The following is a 16,493-nucleotide window of genomic DNA, read 5'->3' on the forward strand; positions in this document are numbered from 1 at the left end:
CTCAGGCACCAAAACACTTCTGTGAAAGGAGAAAATAGTCTAGACAGAACTCTTAACACCCATACAATGTTATCATAGTCCACAAATGTAAGTAACTAAAAAAATTCAAAAACCACCTGCACGGTTGTTACATTTGGCATTGCAGCTAAAATGGAGATAGACACTTCAGAATTTCCCCCTGTAACTAATGTTTTCTTGTAAAAAGGCTAATTAATCTGAACTTTAAAACATGAAGGAAAAATTTATTATTTTCCATTTTTGTTATATAATGTAATTGTAATGGCAAAGACACCATAAATCTACCACATAAACTTCAGTTTTAAAATGGGAAAACAAGTCATTACAAATCTTTGTAGAAATCTAATCAACTGGATATGTAACTGGAAAACTATTTTAAATTGCAAGTTATTATTCTAGTACTATATCTCCCTCTGTTGGATGAAGAAATACATTTCTAAAACTGTGTTAGTACTTAAGAAATAAAAGAGTTGTAGAACCTTTCCATCTTTTCCTTGTTTAATCTGAATCTGCGCAGGTGTGTAGGGCCTTTTCACAGAAGTCTTTGTGGTGGGCTGCTGCTCCAGCTCCCTCGGTGCAACGGAGCCACTTAATGACATCTTGTTTCCGGAGATCACATGGACTTTATTTTCTGAACGACTTTCCTGCTGAGCTTCAGACTGGACAAATCTGAGAAGTTCTATTTTCGTATCATGGGTCCCTTGGGCCAAACCAAAGTCTACCAAGGCATACCTAAGAAGCAAAAGCAGGTTTTTAGTTCTCTGTAACAATTAAAGCTCATTAACATCATAACTATAGTCATACAGAAACTGTAATTGTTCTGTGACCAATTTAGAATTTATAACATTCTTAAAAAAAAAAAAGAAAAACAAGTTTTACAGACAAAGTAAGGATTTAATAGCTAACTAAGATTGAAAACTAAGAAACGATGTATCACACACACACACCCACACACAAATCTTTTATCCTCTTTTTCCAATGGCTTGTACTGGCAAGGAAGACAAGGAATGGAGTGTATAAAAGCAATCCTTTCTTCCCTAATGGTACCAGAAATGTCATCATAACAAATAATTTTTTTGTTATGTTGTTAATCCTCACCTAAGGATATTTTTTCCCATTGATTCTTAGAGTAGAAGGGAGAGAGGGAAGGAGAAAAAGAAGGAGGAAGAGAAGGAGGGAGAAAGAGGAAAGAGAGAGAAGGAGAGAAACATCCATGTGAGAGAGACACATCAATTGGTTGCCTCCTGCACATATGCCCCAACGTGGCTACATGCCCTTGACTAGGAAGTGAACCCACATTCCTTCTGTGCTTGGGCTGACACTCTAACCACTGGCAAACACTGGCCAGGGCAGCAAAAAATTTTTTATTAAACAAATTTAAAAGATAAAAGTTAGAGTTCTATTCTTCTTACCACTTAATATGATCCATTTGAATGAAGGGCAATATTTGAGTTTCAATGCCTCTATGTATACATATAATCAGCATAAAATTACACATAAACACAAAACTTAGTGTTGAACAGGAAATGGCTATCATGTGGTCCGATCCCCTCATTTACTGAAAAAGAAAAATGAAGCCCAGAGATAAAAAAAGAAATGTATAAGGTCAAAAAGGATGAGACCCTTGCTAAATTTTTTAGCTGAGTGCCATTTCCACCAAGCCATGGAACAGCTAATGATGCACACTGCTTTGCTAATACAAATTTACCTTCTTCACTATATTCCCCTTCTCTGATCATAATGAAAATGTGAAACAGGCAAAACATGTGCCTGGCTGCTGTAGTATGTTCTAAGTTCTAGGAGATAGATCCCATGGCACAAATTCACTCAAGTGTAAATCTTTCCTGGTAACTTCCCATACTTACTTTTTCAGGCGCCTATTATATAAAAAATTGCTGGGCTTCACATCACGGTGAACAATACCAAACTGATGAATGCGTTTCAAAGCTTTGAACAGATTAAACATATATTCCCGTACTTCTTGAAAGGAAAGGGAATTCAAGATATCCTAAAATAAAGTTATAAATAAGGTCATAACATTTTTTAAATTAAACATTTAGTTAATAAAAATTCAAGAAATATTAAAACCTACCAAAAAGGACTCATGCTCCAGATACGGCATAGCAATAACCACATGATCGTTTTTTCTAAAGCAGTATTTAACTCCCATGACATTGTCTTGCCCCCTAGTGGAAAAATGCACATTGAACTTTAGAGAAAAGGTCAAATAAACTGAAACTTCATGCCTATTTTTTTAATGCAATTTTAGTAATGCATAAATAATGCTAAAAAACTAACTTAAAACTATTATATAGGATAACATACAAATTTCACTGACTTGTACAATATAGTTTTTATTAAAACAAAAATAATACCATTTATGAAGTTACTATAGTAACTAAAACATGATATAATTATAGTTTTAATGGGATGAGTGACAGAATGAAAAGAAAAAGATGAATAAGAATGAGTTAATAAGATTAGTAGCAGATACGATAATAATAATAAATTCAAAATAAATAAATTCAAAATAGCCAACATTTATTCACTATATGCCAAGCTCTGATCTAAGCACTTCACATCTATTAACAATTCACTTAATGTTCACAACCCTATGAGGACGGTGATTTTATTTCTACAGGTAAGGAAACTGAGGCACAGAGAGGTTAAGGAGCTTCCCCATTAAACTAGCATGTCATGGAGCCAGGATTTGATTCCAGGCAGTCTGCTCCTGATCAATGTATGCTCTTAACCACGATGCTACCCTGCATCCCATAAAAGGGTAAAGCTGATTTCCATGACTTTGAATCTAAGTGAGTAAAACAACATAGATGCCAATAAAATAAAAAAGAAATTCAGGAAAAGAAGCTTCAAAACCAAGACCTGATTATGTTGATAAAGATATAGAGATATAGGACTAACTCTTAAGTGAAAGGTCAGTGACAGTTCTTGCAGAGAAGTGAAACATACAGCAGTGAAAATTATTAGAGAGAAGAAAAAGCTACACTTTGGAAAATTCTCAAGTTGGAGGTCAAAATAAGGAGGAAGGGGCAGAAAGCCCAGACAGAAATATCACCCAAGGGAGGAGCTTTGAAGGAAGGGGTGATCAGCATGGAGGTCAAAGAGAATAAGAACGGAGGGAAGGCTTTTAGTTTGGCAAAGAGGAATTAACTGGTAATTTTTCAGAGAGCAAATTAAATGGAGAGGAAGAGGTAAACAGGATTTAGGGAAGGAAAATAGATGGAATTAGAACACAAAGACAATTTGTCTGAAATATCTGGCAAAGAAAAGAAAAAAACCAGTGTGGGAAGCTAGAAGGGAAGCAAGATCAGATACTGTTTTAGCATGCACTTTTAAAGTACAGGGAAAGAAAAGAAATTATCTTATTTAAGGAATAAGAATGCATACAATAAAAAAAGAGAATGTATATCATCTTGCCTTAGAGAGGCCATTTCATCCTCTTATCTTCTGTAATAAACAGAAGGATGAAACAAAGAAATAACCTTGTTCATTCATTCTATAAATATTTAGTGGGCACTGTTATTTGCTAAACACTATGTCAGACATTAAGGATGCAATGGTGAATTAAAGTTAACACCACTTATGCCCTCATGGAGTTTATTATCAGATAATAAACAGAATAACAAACAGTGACAGATGATGAATTTTTAAAGAGATCAAAAGGAGCTGTGACAATAAGAAATAGAATCTAATTTAATTCAGGGAAGAACTCAAAGAACTCCTTGAAGTGGTGCCCCTCTTGCTGAGATGAGGAGCAAACACTATGGGTAGTGGCCCTGAATGGGGTAAGAAAGCTCTTGACAAATTTGAGGAACTAAAAACACTGGAGCACAGTGAGTGAGGTGAGAAGATTTGAATGAGACAACGCTAGATTTTTCTTTTTTTCCAAAGTATTCTGGGAAACCACTGAAGGATTTTAACAATATCCAATTTATATCACATACATACCTATTTTTATATTTTAAAGATCACGCTGGCTCTTTTGCAACCATGGGATTAAAGAAGGAGGAGGAATGAAGTAGTGGTCAAGAAAATACAAAAATGTTAGATGAGTTTTTAGATATACTTTGGAGGCAAAATGGTTAAGACTTGGTGATGAATGTGGTTCAGGAGAAAAATAGAGACACTGTGTGCGGATAAGTACTAAGTTTCTGGCTTAAGCAACTAGATAGAGATGGTGGTAACCATTCACTGAGTTTGGTAGAGGAAAACCAGTTATTGTGATAAGATTTTTTTTTTTTTGGTAGGCGAAGATGGATTAAAATTTAGTTTTTGACATATGATGTTTGAGATGTTTATTAGGTACCCAAGTGGAAAATAAATGAATAGGACTATATAAAACTGAAGAGATTCTACACAGCAAAAGAAAGAGACAACAAAACAGACAGCCAACCAGATGGGACATGATATTTGCTAACAGTAGCTCTGACAAAGGTTTAATGTCCAAAATATATAAAGAACTTGTAAAACTCAATACCAAACAAATAATCCAATCAAAAAGTGGACAGAGGGCCGAAATTGGTTTGGCTCAGTGAATAGAGTGTCGGCCTGCGGACTGAAGGGTCCCAGGTTCGATTCCGGTCAAGGGCATGTACTTTGGTTGCAGGCACATCCCCAGAAGGGGGTGTGCAAGAGGCAGCTGATCGATGATTCTTTCTCATGGATGTTTCTCTCTATTCCTTTCTCTTCCTCTCTATAAGAAATCAATAAAATATATTTAAAAAAAAAAAAAAAGTGGACAGAGGACCTGAAAATACACTTCTCCCAAGAAGACATACAAACAGCCAAAAGATATATGAAAAGATGTCCAACCTCACTAGTAATTAGGGAAATGCAAATTAAAACTACAATGAGACACTACCTTACACCTATTAGAGTGGCCATTATCAACAGGACAAGCAATAACAAGTGTTGGAGAGATTGTGGAAAAGCAGGAACGCTCATTCGCTGCTGGTGGGAATGTAAACTGGTACAACCTCTATAGAAAGCAATCTGGCGACTCCTCAAAAAACTAAGAATAAAGCTACCATATGACCCAGCAACCCTACTCCTAGGGATATACCCAAAAAACTTAAAATAATTTATTCACACAGATATATGCACCCCTATGTTCACTGCAACCAAAGTGGCCTGCGATAGAGGACTGGATAAAGAAGATGTGCTACATATACACAATGGAATACTACTCAGCCCTAAGAAAGGATGAAATAGCGTCATTTGCAACAACATGATGGACCCTGAGAACACTATGCTAAGTGAAATAAATCAGACAGAAAAAGCTAAGAACCATATTTCACTCATATGTGGAATATAGAACTGAAACTTATGAACACAAACATCAGTGTGATGGTTGCCAAAGGGAAGGGGGGAGAGAAGTGAATCCTTATATGAGGTGACAGGAGAAGATGTGACTTGGGTGGTGGGCACATGGTGTATATACAGAGTTTATAACTTAGAAATCCACACATGAAACCTCTATGTTCATGTTGACCAATGCCACTCCAATAAAATGTAATAAAAAAAAAATTACAAATAAGCAGGTGGACATATACCAATCTGCAGTTAAGAAATCTGAGGCTAGATATATATACTTAAGAGAATAATTATGATGTATTTAAAGTCATGTGGAAATACATGATCCTAGAGAATAGGCAGATTCAAGAAAGCCCAGGATCAAGCACTGAGGAACTCCACCATCTGGTGGTCAGGTAGAAGAGGAAGAGCTGGCAATGGACAATGAAATGGAAAGGCCAAATAAAGCAGGAAGAAAAAAGAAGTATGTAGCAGTATAGAAGACAGGTTCAAATCAAGTATGTTGAACACTGCCTAGAGTGCATGTGAACAGATACAGGAATTGGCAAAATGAAGTCAAGGGTGACTCATCTAAAGGAGTTTCAGTTTAGCATAGAGAAGAGCAGCCACACTTTATGTGTAGCGAATGGGGGGTGTGGAAGTGAAAATAGCACATGTAGATTCATTTTGGGGAAGTCTGACTGTGAAAGGGAGCAAAGAAATGATGGAGCATCAAGAAGTGAGATGGCAGTATAGGGGGGATAAGAGATACTATATCATGTCCACATGTTGATAAGAATAACCTAGCATAGAGAGACAGACCAATGAGAGAGACATGCCAGGTAGTTCTGTTGCTCAAAATAAAATATGAGATGAGGCTGTCTATAGCAGGGGAGATGTGAAATATAAGTTCCCCACATTATAAAAAATATCTAGACCATATGCCAAGCTTTATGATTTGGCAAGAAGATGAGAAAAAATGTGGTAAGAGAACTGTAAATCAAGCTTATCTCAGGAAAATCCACTGCAAAAAAATTAGTATAAATTTAACAAACCATTCCAAGGTTAGAAGAAAAGTACTAGCAAATTGCAAACACCTGACTGAAGAATATGTTTAATTAATGGACAATCTCACTATCCCCATTACACAGCTACTTAAAAATCTTAAAAAATTTATACAGCCAGTTCAATTAAAATTTTAACTGCCTACCCAGCCACTGTTAGGCACTGGAGTTCAGCTGCAATTCTTATAGGATGACTTGTTGGAATTAAGTGTTTTAGAGCAATTTTCTCTTCAGGTCCTACTTGTAACTGTGCTGTGGCCAAATAAACAGAGCTGAAAGTGCCTGTAAAACAATTTATTACATTTTTCAATATTTGGTTTTTTAAAATGTTAATAAAATAATGCTAAAATTGATCATAAAACTATTTAGAATTATCATACTCATTAATATTTTAATAACAAAGAGCAGACACACCTGTGAACAAAACTTATTTTCAATTTTTAATAAATTCGGAACTGTACTCAGTTTTTTAGGAGATACTATATTAATTTCTAGGGGACACTATAGTAAATCTGTTTGACTGGGTTTAGCATAATGTCATAATCCATTCTAAATAAGTATTTTTCTATAATATTGGCATTTTAACCTACTTTCTTAGATACTGGTCTGTTAGAAGTAAAATTATAATAGTGTTAGGGGGGAAAAACACACAAAAACACCTGGGCTTTTAAATTTAGCATTAAACTAAAGAGAGAAAAAAAATTGGTGGCCAATTAAACTTGAGAAATACTGATTTAAAACAAACTGATAGATTTTTTTTACTAAAATATTTTTCAGAGCTGCTGATGTGTTCATCATGAACAATCAAAAGGAAACTATACACATTACATTTCTCAAACTTATTTAGTAAAAACAGCTATCAGTCTGTAAGGACACTGTTGTTTTCCAGAACAAAGTTTTTGCACACTAAGCCAGTGTTCAAAAGGAAAAGATATAAAGATCTTACATCCCAAATCATCAATCTCATTTTCAAATTTCTCTGCCCCCAATGACACAGACTTTTCTATTTTTCCTTGTGAAAAGCAAGCAAGAAATTATATGGAAGATTTTTAATATTTAGGGATTTCTCTACATAATCACCAAAAACTCCATTATCTTTTTTATTATCTCATTCCCTTCATTTCTGTTTGCCAAATTCACCCTTCATTAAATCAAAATGATTGTCAGTTTTTCCTTTTTTCGATTTTTTACTTAATCCTCCCCTAAGGATATGGTTTTCATTGATTCTAGAGAGAGGAAGGGAGAGGGAGAGAGCAAGAGACAGAAACATCGCTCCATTGCCTCCTGTACCAGATACATGCCCCAACTAGGGATCAAACCCGAAACCTGGGTATATGCTCTGACCAGAAACTGAGCTCGAGACTCTGCAGTGCACGGGATGATGCTCCAACCAACTGAGCCACACTGGCCAGGGCAACTATCAGTCTTTCAATGATATTTATGTTAATACTAACCATCCTATAAATATTGTATCACTGTATTTTTATCATTTTGCCATCTAATTTTCATATATGTTTCAATGTACAATTCTACCTAACTGCAATTGAGAAAGAGATAAGACTTGGCTTTTTGTATCAAATCTCTCCATCTGAATATTAAAATTTTCACTTTTAGTAATTATAATTAGTATATATTATTAATATAGCAATATTTTTAATAGCATAAAAGTTTTATAAAGATTAAATAGGGCTGTTCATTTTACTATAAATACTTATTTATCCTGTTATTCTTTCAAGGGAAAAAAAGAAAAGCTGCTACCTTTATATTACTACTAATAACAGTAAGATAAACATGGTCTTAATATTTTTTAAAGGAGTTTGTTTTTCAATAAGAAATAATAATGAACATCAAGATTAAATAAGGAAAACAGAAGAGGAGAAAAAAACTTAAAAAGATAAGTATATCCCAAATTACCTTCTCCAATTTTGTCCTTTATCCTAAACACATTACGGAGCTGTGGTACAGCTTCATAAAGCTTCTCGATATCTTTTTTAACACCTATCAAGGAAAAAAAAAATTTATAATTAAGATTAATGAGTGTATATTTTACACTTTCTTTTTTGTTTTTCAAAATATGTTTTTATTACTTTCGGAGAAAGGACAGGAGAGGGAGAGAGAGAAACACGATGATGAGAATCATCAATCAGCTGCCTCCTGCACATCCCCTACTGGGGATTGAGTCCACAACCTGGGCATGTGCCCTGACCAAGAATCAAGCTGTGACCTCCTGGTTCATGGCCAACACTCAACCACTGAGTCACACCAACTGGGCATACAACTTTTTTAAGTTAAAAAACTCAAAATTCTAAAACATGAATTAAGTTACAAATATATAGGTATAATAAGCCTTAAAATTCGTAAGAATAATTAAAACCCCATCCAGTTGTTGTAAATCACATACAACTCCATCAAGTTGTTGTAGTTCACATACACCTCTTGAACTAACAGGAAAAATTGATAAGCCCCAAAATAACACACTCAGAATTTCTATTATTTTGGAATTATTACGTATTAACAGATACACTGTCTCTGCCTACAGTACAACACAATGAAGAAGCTAAATTTAAAAAATAACAATTTTTTCTATGATCACTAGATGGCATGACAAGGATATAATGCAATCTCCTTGGAAACTACTTCCTTCCCCCAAAGACATAAAATCTTACAGACTTGGGAAAGTTTTGTGTATTGTATATTCACAGTATTGCCTCAGAGAGAAAGTCTACTAAGGCTCTGAGGAATGTTAAAAAATATATTTTTTAAATTATCCCATTAACAATGGCATCCTCTATCCTTTACCACAAATAAATTGTTACTTTTTAATTCTGTACAGAGAGGAAGAGAGAGAGATAGAGAGTCAGAAACATAGATGAGAGAGAGTCATCGATCAGCTGCCTCTTGCACACCCCCTACTGGGGATATGCCCACAACCAAGGTACATGCCCTTGACCGGAATCAAACCCGGGACCTTTCAGTCCCCAAGCCGATGCTCTATCCATTGAGCCAAACCGGTCCTGGCTAAATTGTTACTTTTTAATAAATGCAAGTTCTTTATAAAATATACATGGTTAAAATAAGAGAAGCTATAATACAAAATGAGATAAACTACTGGAGACAAAAGAGAACTACATACTTGAGTCATCAGATTTTATTCCAATATCTAGGCTAACCATCAGCTACTTTTTAAGTTATCATATTACTCCACAAAGTCTAACAGTTTAAGACATTTCAAAGCACTTTCACATGTATTATCTTTTCAGATCTTCACAACAGCACTGTGATAGTAGCAGAACAGGAATTACTTATTACCCTGACTTTTCAGATAAAGAAATCCTATTCAGGGAAGTTAAATCATATGCCAAATTTCACAGAGGTATTGCTCATAAGTCTCTAGACTCATTCATTCAACAAACACTGTGTTTTAACAAATGCTCAGCAACAGCTATATTTTTAAAAATGAACAAATTTGGCGCAGTTCGTTCTCTAAGAGCTTAATCTAGTGGAAGAGACAGATATTAAAAGCTCAATCTCAATACAAGATGATAACCCTTATAACTTCATGTGGCTGGCTCAATGGTCAGTCCCCTCAGATATCTATTTAAATTAGCACCCTCCCATTATTCACATCATCCTATTTACTGTCTTTGGAATACTTATCTACTGTAAAATTATCCTGTTTATTATTTGTTTGCTGTCTTCCTCCTACCACTAGAATATAAGTTCCACCAATACAAGTTCCCTATCTGTATAATTCACCACAGCACATTCAGCTCTTAGTACAGTGCCTGGCATGGTTGTTCAATGAATGAGTTATTACCATCATTAGGGCCATTCAGAGGTAGCTGTAAAAACAAACAAAACAAAAAAGTTTACAAGTTACAAAAGAATGAAACCAGACAGAAGCAGCTACCTCACCACCAGCTACCACTTCACTCTAGAAACCAAAAGCAAGGCCCAGGTGGGAAGAACAGGCTTTCTAAGTCTTGTTTGCCGCAGTCCATAAGAATCTTTCCAGCTTCAAATTCGTGTCACAGGAAAGGCACCATGTGCCTTTCAACTTGATAGTACAGCATTCATATTTAACCCATACGTGCCAAATGGAGGCAAGGAGGAGCAGCAAAAGTGGTGAAGAAGAAAGCAAATGTAGGCAAGCTCCAAATAATTGGGCTCCTCTTTTTTTTTTCTTTTTTTTAAATATATTTTATTGATTTTTTACAGGGAGGAAGGGAGAGAGATAGAAAGCTAGAAACATCGATCAGCTGCCTCTTGCACACCCTCAACCAAGGTACATGCCCTTGACCGGAATCAAACCCAGGACCTGTCAGTCTCCAGACCAACGCACTTCCACTGAGCCAAACCGGTTTCGGCTAATTGGGCTCCTTTTAAGGGCCCATTAACAATGGCTTAAAAAAACAAAAGGATTCATCATAAAGAAATTTACATTAGTGATATGTAGAGAATATGGTGAGGGGGAAAATAGGGCATTCAATAACTCTGTGTACAAAAAGTGACTCACAAGAAACAGGTCTGAAAAGTTTATTTTCCTGCCCGACTAGTGTGGCTCAATGATTGAGCACAGATCCTTGAACCAGGAAGTCACGGTTCGATTCCCGGTCAGGACATATGCCCAGGTTGTGGGCTCAATCCCCAGTGAGAGGCATGCAGGAAGCAATGGATCAATGATTATCTCAGCATTAATGTTTCTCTCTCTCTCTCCCTCTCCCCTCCTCTCTGATATCAATCAAAATATACTGAAAAGTTTATTTTCCTTTTTAAGTACATACCAGAGATATACAAAGATTTGTCTTATTAGGTCTGAAAAAACTATGTATAAAAGAAAAAATTCTAGGTTATAATAAAGTGTTGTGTCATACATAGTATAACTGCCAGCATTTGAGTAGTGCATAAAATCTTACACTCAACAATGTCTAGATATGATGAAATGTTTTAGAAACCTTGTTTGTAGTATTTTTATTATTAAATGTATTGAAGTGTTTTTGTGCATGTTTTGTTATTGTGTACATGATTGATTATACCAAAAGCTTTGTAGTAGAATAACAGAGTTGCTACTATCCACTAGGTAGTTTCATGTGTCTATTCACATTTAAATTAACTTAATAAAATTAAAAATTAATTTCCTCAGTTATACTAACCACATGTGACAACACAGAAACACTTCCATTATCACAGAAAGTCCTATTGGACAGTGCTGATAGAGAAGCAAGCCTGGAATCTAAAGATCTGGATTTCACTCGTATCATTAAATCACACAGTGCTCAATTCTTAACCTGTAAAACAAAGGCTTTGGATTAGATGAACTTTACTCTCCAGCTATTATAGTCTATGGCTTCCCATTAGTTCATTTTGGAATTTCCCTTTGCATAAGCATGCTCTGGCAATAAGTAGTAGAGATACTGGTCAACTAATAGAAATTACCAGGAAGGAAATCCTGGGCAGGGGGGATGGGAGGGAGTGGAGGGAGCTAAAGGAGGGAGGCAGGGCCAGAGCAAAGGCAGAAGGCGACTCCAGCTGGAGTGAAGGCGGAAGGTGGCGGCCAGAGTGAAGGCCTGGGTCCCAGGTGCCAGAGGGAAGCTGGTGACGTAGTCAGGGAAAGGAAGGCCTATTCTTACACGAATCTTCGTGCATCTAGTAGATGTAATAAGAAAACACTGTAATGCATAAGCCATGTGAATGACTATGTAAGCTTAATGTACTTCCATATCACTACTCACTATGACTTACCTACCATTACAAAACTCTAAATATGTTTATATTAAGATTTCCTGTCACAACAGAACAATTTGACATTTTCAAACAATAATAAAACTCCCTGACAACCAAAGTGAATGCAAAATCCTCAAATTCTGAAGGGGATGAGAGCAGGCAGCAGAAGGGAACATTCATATCATGCTAGAAAATACTAGTAAAGGTAGAGACCTTGTTATATATAATTATATATATAAAAAGTTATTTAAATGTCCATATTTATAACGAAGTCTCGGCTTCTGTTTTTTCTGCCTCATAATATATCCAAGTTGGCTTTAATACAACAACAGCCTCCTTAACTGTGCTCCCTGCTTTCACACTTGTTGGCCTATAGTTGCTCCACATAAAACCCAGAGAACTGCCTCCTCTCACACTTCACTTGCATCACCTTCCCACTTCCTGTCCAAATAACCTCCCTGCTGTTCCTAAAAACCAGGCACACTCCCCTCTGAGGGTCTTCCAGTTTGCTGTTTCCTCTGCCAGGAATGCTCTTGGATTATGACAATGTTTCTCACCTAAATTGCCTTTTACTTTTTTCTATCCTCCAGTGCATCTAATACACTGCTACTAAGATAATCTTACAATGCCGCTTTCACCCATTTTCATGGATGCTGTCCCTCTTCTTTTCCATTCTGTTGCAATTATCTGTTTTTCAGGGTCCAGTTTTCCCCTCGTGTCATCGGACACATAACACAGTAATGCAATTACTGTATTATTTTTCTTGTAGTTTAGCACTCTGCATTTTGCCTCTTCAATTATACTATGAGCTCCTTGAAGGCAATATCTCATACAGCTCCTAATATAGGGTGTACACTGAGTCATGAGACAGTTATGTGTGTGGAACCCATCAGCTTTACTTTCCTTACTGAAGTTATATATTTGATATAACCTTAGCTTTTATTCAGGGTTATAAAAAAAGAACCATATGAAAAACATTTCAATATGTCCTATAAATTACCAAAGGCACTGTTTATAATGTTCAATGTTCTGTTACATAAAAGCCACAAAACTTTAAAAATTTAGAATAAAATTCACCCTACTTTTTATTTCCCAGATTTCCAGAAGAATATTAAAAGAGTAGCTTTCACCTGAACATAATGCTAGAACATGGTAGTTTAAAATTCTGCTCATATTTTTTACATCCATTCTGCCTAATGTATACCATATGTTATATCATACATTTTTTTTAAAAAGATAAGCCCAGCCAGCAAGACTCAGTGGTTGACCATCGACCTATGAACCAAGAGGTCAGAGTTCAATTCCTGGTCAGGGCACATGCCCAGGTTGTGGACTCGATCCCCAGTGGGGACAATGCAGGAGGTAGCTGATCAATGATTCTCCCTCATCATTGATGTTTCTACCTCTCTATCCCTCACCCCTTCCTCTCTGAAATAAATTAAAAAAAAAAAAAAAATCTTTAAAAAAAAGTAAAATATGCCCTAGCCAGTTTTGCTCAGCAGACAGAGCTTCAGGATACAGACCAAAGGGTCCTAAGTTTAATTCCGGTCAAGGGCACGTATCTCGGTTGCAGGCTCCTCCCTTGCCAGGCGCTGGTCAGGGCACATGCAGGAGGCAACCAATCGATGTCTCTCTCTCACGTGGGTGTTTTTCTCTGTCTTTCCCTCTCTCTCCCACTCTCCCTAAAAATCAATGGAAAAATATCCTCGGGTGAGGATTAACAAAACAACAAAAAAAAGTAAAATAAAGTTGGATATGAGAAGCAAATATAAAGCCTAAGTTGAAGAGAACTCTAAAGTTTTAACATAAACATGTGGGATAATGGTGGCTTTTATCACCACAAACAGGGACATCAGGAAGGGTACAAATGTTGACAGGGGAGTTCAGTTTCGGTCAGAAATGAACAGCATGTGATGTCAGGCCTGGCAGGTGGCTCAGTTGATTAGAGTGTCCTCCCAATAGGCCAAGGTTGCAGATTCTATCTCTAGTCAGGGCACGTAAAAGAAGCAACCAATGAATGCACAACCGAAAGAACAAATCAATATTTTTCTGTCAAAATCACAGGCCTAGGAGAAGAGAACTTCTAGTTTGGGTATCAACAAGCTTTATGTTCTTAGACAATCACTAATATTTAGAAGCAACTTCATCTGCAAAGTGACACTGATGGACTACACTCTCCTTCTAAAATGCAATTCAGTCCCAAATCTATATCTTAGAAAACCTAATTGATGTGTAAAAAAATGCTCTTATTTATACATAAACTCACCTTAAGATTCAAGAAGTTGTGTGTGTGTGTGTTTTTTAATATTTGAAATTATACAGAACGGTTGCCTGTACATCTTTAAAATGACACACATACCTGATAGTTTAAAATTCTGCTCATAGCCTTTTAAAGAGCCATCCACCTGTAACCGGTCATGCCGGGGAGAAAAAGCCATAGGTTCGTCCACCTGAATCTCCATCACGACACATCTGGGATGCAAAATGCCAGCTAAGGGGTCATGTCCACCGAGGGAGCCAAGCAGCTGTGAAAATTAGAACACCAGAGAAGGCAGAAGTTTAAATTACTCGCTGAACCAAGCACTGAAAAATGACAAAGGGGCAAACATGTAAATAAATAAATAAATAAATAAATAAATAAATAAAAATCATGTGTTAACATCCCGGAAGGAAGGAAGAAAACTGTGGGCCATTGGTAAGGTTCTGTTTGCTTCCCTTTTCCTTTCCAGAAATATGGGCAGGGGGCGTCTCTAGCCGGGAGAGCCTCCGGGTGGTGGGCTCAGCTGAGGGCGCTTGCCAGGGCCCCCCAGGCCCGGCTCCGGGATCCCGGGTGTTAGGTCGAGGCAGGGGGGAAGCCCAGAGCAGATGCAAGCATCTGCAAGGTGGATGGTGACAGACAGCTGGCTAGCTGGCGCCTTCCTAGGGCCTTCCTAGACCCCTGGCCCGAGGCAGGAACACACACCTCTCATGCCCTCCGCCCTCCCCTCCCCAAACAGCTCTATAAAAGAAGTATCTAAGCCGCTTTTTGGCGCGAACTTCCCTGGACCAGCGAGCTCCGCCCGGGAGGGAGCGCAGATTAAAACCTCCCCCCTTTTAATCGCCTGGATTCCGTGTCTTGCTTCTGCGTCGCTAACCTCTCAGCTGGGACCTTACACCGGGCGCAGGGGGTGGGGGAGGCTCCCGTCGGGGCAGCGGTTGGACCGAAGGGGACAAGAGGAAATGGTTCCACTACGGAAAGGGAGTGCCAGGAAGCTCGGCCGAGGCCCCAGGCAAGCTGGTGGAGAACTGACACACCACCCCGGGCACGAGCGCCCGGAGGAGCCAGGGAGAGGGAATGAATGGGTCCCGCTGGGGGCGCGGACCGCGAGCCCCGCGGGGAAGGACCGTCCTCCCTCTGACCCGACGCCGCACGGGAGGCTCCGTGCGCAGGCGCAGCACGGCTTCCCGCCGCGGGCCGGCGGGATCCCGGGGCGGGGCGGGGAGAACAGCTGCTGCGACCAGACTGAAGTCACCACCCGAAACTCGTTCCTGATCCTTCACAATCCCGCGCCACGGAACAAACCGTTGGAAAACTCACAGTTTAAGGGAATGCGACTTCGGTGGCGCCCCAGACGCCTGGGTCGCCGGCTCCAAAAGCGCACCTCCTAGCGCCTCAGCCTGACGCGCCTGCGCAGCACTTCCCGCCCGGGTGCTCCTCAGCGCTCCTAGCAGCGCATGCGCGGCGAAGCCCCGCGCGCGCCGCGGGTTCTGCTCCCGGGCGCCTGCGCGAAGGGGCTGGGTTACTGCCCCTGGCAGTGGCTGGCCTTAGGCAGTTACGGAAATAAAACCCGGGAATAAACCTTTAATAAAAACATAGAGTGAGCCGTAACGATAAGTATCCTACACAATTTTTAGGGAAGAAGCTAATTCAGGGGCAGAAAAAAAATCTCAGATTCTGGAGTGCTATTATATCACAATTGGGCATTACACACAAGACTCATTTTGACTCCCTGCTTTTGCTTCTTTTTGTTGACTACCCTACTCCGTTAAAAAACAAACAAGAACAACAACAACAACAAAAAAGACCCAAAATGTGCAACTGCTGGTTAGTTATGGCTGTATTCGCAGAAAACAGTCCTGTGGCATTCAGTCAGTGCATGTATTGAGCCTATGGACGGATAAGGGCCACATGCTGGCCCGTAGAAGGCCTTCATAGCAGCCTTGCAAACTCAGAGATCTAAAGTAACCACAATAGAGGGTCTGAAATGGAAACTTTTTAAATTAAAATCAGTTTATGGCAGGTAGTCTTGTCTTACATCAGTCTCTACCCCAGGAAAGGTCAGTTTTTACCTTAACTGAGCCCGTCTGTTGTCTTTTTACATCAATGATAACGCA

The 16,493-nt window shown here is 38.4% G+C and overlaps 1 protein-coding gene across 4 annotated transcripts in view; it reads right to left on the reverse strand.

The window, feature by feature from the left end:
* Positions 1 to 15,839, reverse strand: part of CDC7 (cell division cycle 7) — a 28,147-nt gene extending 12,308 nt beyond the window's left edge. Inside the window, exons 1-7 of one of the 4 annotated variants that reach the window (XM_084873425.1) lie at positions 15,697 to 15,839; positions 14,479 to 14,644; positions 8,310 to 8,393; positions 6,542 to 6,677; positions 2,111 to 2,204; positions 1,884 to 2,026; positions 498 to 750 (exon numbers count right to left, since the gene is read on the reverse strand). In XM_084873425.1, coding sequence (XP_084729551.1) covers positions 498 to 750; positions 1,884 to 2,026; positions 2,111 to 2,204; positions 6,542 to 6,677; positions 8,310 to 8,393; positions 14,479 to 14,581 — 813 coding nt within the window. In that variant the 5' untranslated portion in view covers positions 14,582 to 14,644; positions 15,697 to 15,839. Of the gene's footprint in view, positions 1 to 497; positions 751 to 1,883; positions 2,027 to 2,110; positions 2,205 to 6,541; positions 6,678 to 8,309; positions 8,394 to 14,478; positions 14,645 to 15,253; positions 15,518 to 15,696 lie in introns of those variants that run through there. The other 3 variants (XM_084873428.1, XM_084873426.1, XM_084873427.1) reach the window with 3 other exon arrangements.
* Between the last annotated feature and the right edge of the window lie 654 nt (positions 15,840 to 16,493).

This window comes from Pipistrellus hanaki (genome assembly GCF_964339955.1).
Source record: "Pipistrellus hanaki genome assembly, chromosome: 2".
NCBI classification, from domain to species: Eukaryota; Metazoa; Chordata; class Mammalia; order Chiroptera; family Vespertilionidae; genus Pipistrellus; species Pipistrellus hanaki.